Below are 4215 nucleotides of genomic sequence, written 5' to 3'. Positions count from 1 at the left end.
ACTCAAAATTTGAATAAAAAAATTTAAACGTGAAATAAAAGTAAATTCAATTTATAGATTTATGGTTTAAAATTTAAAATTTAGGACAGAACAAGGTGGCGGAGAAGGAGGTACTTATCCTCACAAATATTTAGAAAATATATATGTTTGTCTCTTTGTTAAATTGTGTTTGTTCCAAAAATAAAATATAAATTATTTTCTTGAGCTTTATGTTATTAGAAAATTATTTTGTTAAACTTAACATATAATAATAATTGTCTTGTTAAATTTGATCTAGTATAAAAATTAAAAAATCAACTCAATAAGAAATAACAAACAGTGATAATTAACTTTTTTACCCTTATTATTAAATTTTTCCGGGTCTGATATTGACTAACGGTAATGGGGTGAGTGAAACTGTGGTATTAGGAGAAGGGAAAAAAAAAAGAAGAAAAGAAGTAAGAAATAAAAGAGTAATTTTATCTTTTAAAAAAAAGGTAGTAAGTGGGTTGGTTTTGTTATGACTGTAGTTTGTTGTTTTCTGTTAGCTCTCTAGGCTTGTAATAGGACAAGAGATTTTTTTTAGAAAGTTGTAATAACTAATAAGACACGTCAAATTTTGATTTGAAGCGACATAATATCTTATCCCCTGTTTCTGTTAATTAGAACAAGGCCTAATTAATTCAAGATGCTAAAAGAAAAACAAACTGTGTAAATCTTAGGACCATAGTACATACAAAGACATGAAAGTGACTAATGAAAAAAATCTATAGTTAAAGATGAGAAGATCAATAAATGTACACTTCAGAGAGTAGTTGTGGGTTAAATATGACGCAGAAATTAATCATTCTCAAACCAAACACGTTTCAATTTGATGCTGGTGCTGGTGGGTGGCTAAGAGAGTCCAGTTATTATTATTGGTCATTGATTTATGGTCTTCCATTACTTCAGCATCCTTGTCCTCACTAAATTCTTGTATGTCCAAAATCTCAACCCTACGATTAGTCTTCTTTCTTATCATGATAGCCACATCTTGTGGTATGAACCTTCCTCCCACAATTACCCTTGTCTGCTTCTTCTCTAGGAGATGGATTTCCAACTCTGCCACAATAATATTCAAACAAATAAACAACATAATTCTCAACTTCACAACTATTTGGTGCCAAGAAGTACTGCATATAGCCATTAACATATGGTTAAGTTTATATCATGAGAAAAAAAAAAATTTATTAAGAGAATTATAAAATGATAAAGTAAAGAATTAACATAAAAGAGGAAGAAGTGAAACTTAGTGTACCTAAAAGAGGCAATGGTCCTCCCAAATTAATAAATTTTACATATAAAATCTTCTATTTTTATGGTTTGTCCCACCTTATTCTACTATTAAAATTTTAGTAAAAAATTTTAGATGTTGAGTAATTTTCATATGATTAATAAGGATCCTCATCACCATGAGAAAATAGAAAGAAGATAATGAATTGTGTCTAACCTGGCACATCAAGAAGGACTCTCTTAACTTTTCTATAACAACCGCTACAATCGATGTTGATCCTCATCACCATGCAAAAGTACTGCGTGAACAACACAAAGGATTTAGAGATGGTAATAAATTAATTAATATAAACACTTTCAGAAACGATGGTGACTTAAGTCTTGCCTTCACTGTCATGAAATCACTAGGAGAAGAACAAAGAAAGAGAAAAAGAGAGAAACAAAGGATAAAGTCACAGATGAAGAAAAATGGTACAAGAAAAAGACTATCTTAAAAGGAAATAAAGAGAACTTTGAAGGGCCAAAAAGGGTTTATGATGAGCTGGTTTGCATTTCAATTTGAAGACTCTGATTCTCCATTTAGTGACAGAACCTGATTCTGTTTTCTAGTAGAACATGTTATTCTTGGTTTCTTTGTGCCGATTTTAGTTTTTAGTGCATGGCAATTGAACAGTGAATTTTTTATTAAAAGAAAATAAAAATAGCATCTCTTTAATCTTGATACTTAAATGAAGCAAAAAAAGTTGCACTCGTGCCATATGAAATTCGTTGTTTCAGATATGCCTTTGGAATATATTTCACAGAAAATAAAAGAAACAAACATGCATCTAAAGTTGTTCAAAGGAGGGGACTTTGTCCTTGTAACCATGTTGTCACATGAGTATATTAAATTCTTGTATTATATTGCTTAAATCTTCTGATCCAAGGTAAATGTATATGATCCTAGCTAGATAGATCATAGTTTTTTGGACAACAGTAGTTAACACTCATAAATAGGTGTAAAATAAAATGGTCCATATATGCAAGTTTTATGTGTGTAGGTATAGTTATACTGATTTATGTAGGCATGCGTGTGTATAAAAACAGATGAAATGTCAAAAGTTCAGTGTGATATAAAAATATTATTGGTCCTCTAAAAGTTTTTGTATATATATCGTATAAGAATAGTTTTACATATAATAACCTGATATTCAAAAATGTTATCACTAAATTAGTCATTATGTATTTATATATAAACAGGTATTTTTTATTTTCGATATATATTTTATATTCTATACGAATGATTGATTTATTGACTAATTTTTTGTGTTTGCTTAGTATGATTGTTTCATATATCAGGAGGGATCAGCATAACGCCCCCCACGCCCCCCTTCAACAAGCTGTATTTTACGGGTCACCAATTATCCAAATGTTCTTGGATAAGTAAAAAGAAGAATGATTTATAAGAACTTGGAAAATTTTAGTTCCTTAAACATGTTCAATGTGCAAAATAAAGATTTTATTTTTGCTAATGACGTTAGTTGATTATTGAATATGAATGACTGAGTCGGACTACAAATCGTTCAACTATCATAAAATTTTTGTAAGAAGTTATTGATACTTAACATTGTTAATTTTATTATGTCTATTACCATCAAGTACATCATGTTTGTTATGTGGGAAAATGGGGAAATGGGATGCAATAGCATGATTTGGGATGGTGGATAAACAAGAAGTACATGTTCAATGAAACTCACACACCATGCATGTAATAACTCACACAGAAAGATTGACATTTTTTTCTATTTAGAAACCATGGAAAATATTACTCACTGCACCTCACAACCTGAAAACATAACGCAATGGCTACACAGAAATATTGTCCTCTTGTCTCTATTTTCTGTCACATTATTTTCTTGCTCCTGATTTCCCATCCACCCACCACACTTTCCCAAGATCCGAGCTCTTCTAACCCGACCATAGCGCAATGCACATCAACCCTCCTTCCTCTCATCCCTTGCGCACCGTTCGTGCAGGGTACTTCTAAGTCTCCTGTGCAAGCATGCTGCGGCAACCTCAGGCAACTCTACAGCCAAGAGCCTCACTGTCTTTGCCTTCTGCTGAATGACACTACCATGAGCTCTTTCCCCATTAACAAGACACTTGCTCTGCAGCTGCCGGCACTTTGTGCCCTTCAAGTTGACATCTCCACCTGCCCAGGTTACCTTCATATTTAAGTGAATCCTATATTATATATATGGTTATGGACAGTGATGGTATTCATTGATCAATTTTTGCACATTTTTTGTTGTAGGGGAACAACTCCAAGTGCCTGTTCCTGCAACTTCGCCGGCTTCTCCAATGTCCTTCAGGGCAAAGAACAGCTCTAATGTTGCTGGTATACAATCACTTTTATTCCCAACATTCACTTCACTTTGATAATAATTTCCTTTGGCAATATCCAAGATGTTGAATCATGATCTAAATTGCTCCTTCCTTTGTACTTGTAGCTTCTCCTGCAGTTTTAGTTGCACCAAGATCAAGTATGATGGGATTCCAATTTGGAAGTAGCCAGAGCACCAGCTTAAAGGCAAATAACAGAGTGGCGGCAGGGCTGGTGACTTTGTCAATTCTATTGCTCACAGCATTTCAAGGAGTGTTAGAGCTGATGACTTTAGCAATGTTGTTACTACTAATTAAAATTAAGATTGAAATAATGTATTTAATTCATGTAGGATTCACTTGAAGAGATTGAGACTAGGTTTTATTATTTCATGTTAAATATGTCATTAATTTATGTTATCTTTTTGTCTATGTATTAAAATATGTAGTTGTTCACTTGTTCTTGGTGTTATATAGCCTTCATGCTTTCCTAAAAAAAGAGAGTTTATGACTGAATTTGATTTGTCTTAGAATTGATATTCTTACAAAAGATTATAGGCAGTTTGAGTTCTTAAACCCATGTGAATAAAAGCATTATCTTAT

General features: G+C 32.3%; 3 protein-coding genes across 3 annotated transcripts in view; 1 reads left to right on the top strand and 2 right to left on the bottom strand.

Annotated features, from left to right (window-relative positions):
* On the bottom strand, positions 583–1914 carry LOC107642112 (heavy metal-associated isoprenylated plant protein 36). Its single transcript, XM_016345428.2, has 3 exons — positions 1637–1914; positions 1469–1550; positions 583–1080 (listed from the first exon to the last, which is right to left on the bottom strand). The coding sequence occupies exons 1-3, from the start codon at positions 1646–1648 to the stop codon at positions 830–832; spliced, it is 345 nt and encodes a 114-aa protein (XP_016200914.1). The 5' UTR covers positions 1649–1914; the 3' UTR covers positions 583–829.
* Positions 2819–3991, top strand: LOC107641232 (protein YLS3). The gene is made up of 3 exons (XM_021102907.1): positions 2819–3450; positions 3545–3628; positions 3741–3991. The coding sequence occupies exons 1-3, from the start codon at positions 3093–3095 to the stop codon at positions 3974–3976; spliced, it is 678 nt and encodes a 225-aa protein (XP_020958566.1). The 5' UTR covers positions 2819–3092; the 3' UTR covers positions 3977–3991.
* LOC107644318 overlaps positions 4122–4215 on the bottom strand; it is a gene marked incomplete in the record, with an annotated part of 1121 nt that continues 1027 nt past the window's right edge. Inside the window, 1 exon segment of the mRNA XM_016348158.2 lies at positions 4122–4210.

Source organism: Arachis ipaensis, chromosome B05, assembly GCF_000816755.2.
Source record: "Arachis ipaensis cultivar K30076 chromosome B05, Araip1.1, whole genome shotgun sequence".
NCBI classification, from domain to species: Eukaryota; Viridiplantae; Streptophyta; class Magnoliopsida; order Fabales; family Fabaceae; genus Arachis; species Arachis ipaensis.
The sequence above is the reverse complement of the archived record's forward strand: the minus strand, read 5'-3'. Positions and strand labels throughout refer to the sequence as shown.

What these genes read in the sequence shown, in the direction of transcription:
- LOC107642112 (XM_016345428.2), bottom strand. An exon ending in AGTCCTTCTTGATGTGCCAG is followed by an intron (nt 1,081 to 1,468) that starts GTTAGACACAAT and finishes TTATTGTGGCAG; the next exon opens with AGTTGGAAATCCATCTCCTA.
- LOC107641232 (XM_021102907.1), top strand. Translation starts at nt 3,093, where the DNA reads ATGGCTACACAGAAATATTGTCCTCTTGTCTCTATTTTCTGTCACATT. An exon ending in TGACATCTCCACCTGCCCAG is followed by an intron (nt 3,451 to 3,544) that starts GTTACCTTCATA and finishes TTTTTGTTGTAG; the next exon opens with GGGAACAACTCCAAGTGCCT. An exon ending in GAACAGCTCTAATGTTGCTG is followed by an intron (nt 3,629 to 3,740) that starts GTATACAATCAC and finishes TTGTACTTGTAG; the next exon opens with CTTCTCCTGCAGTTTTAGTT.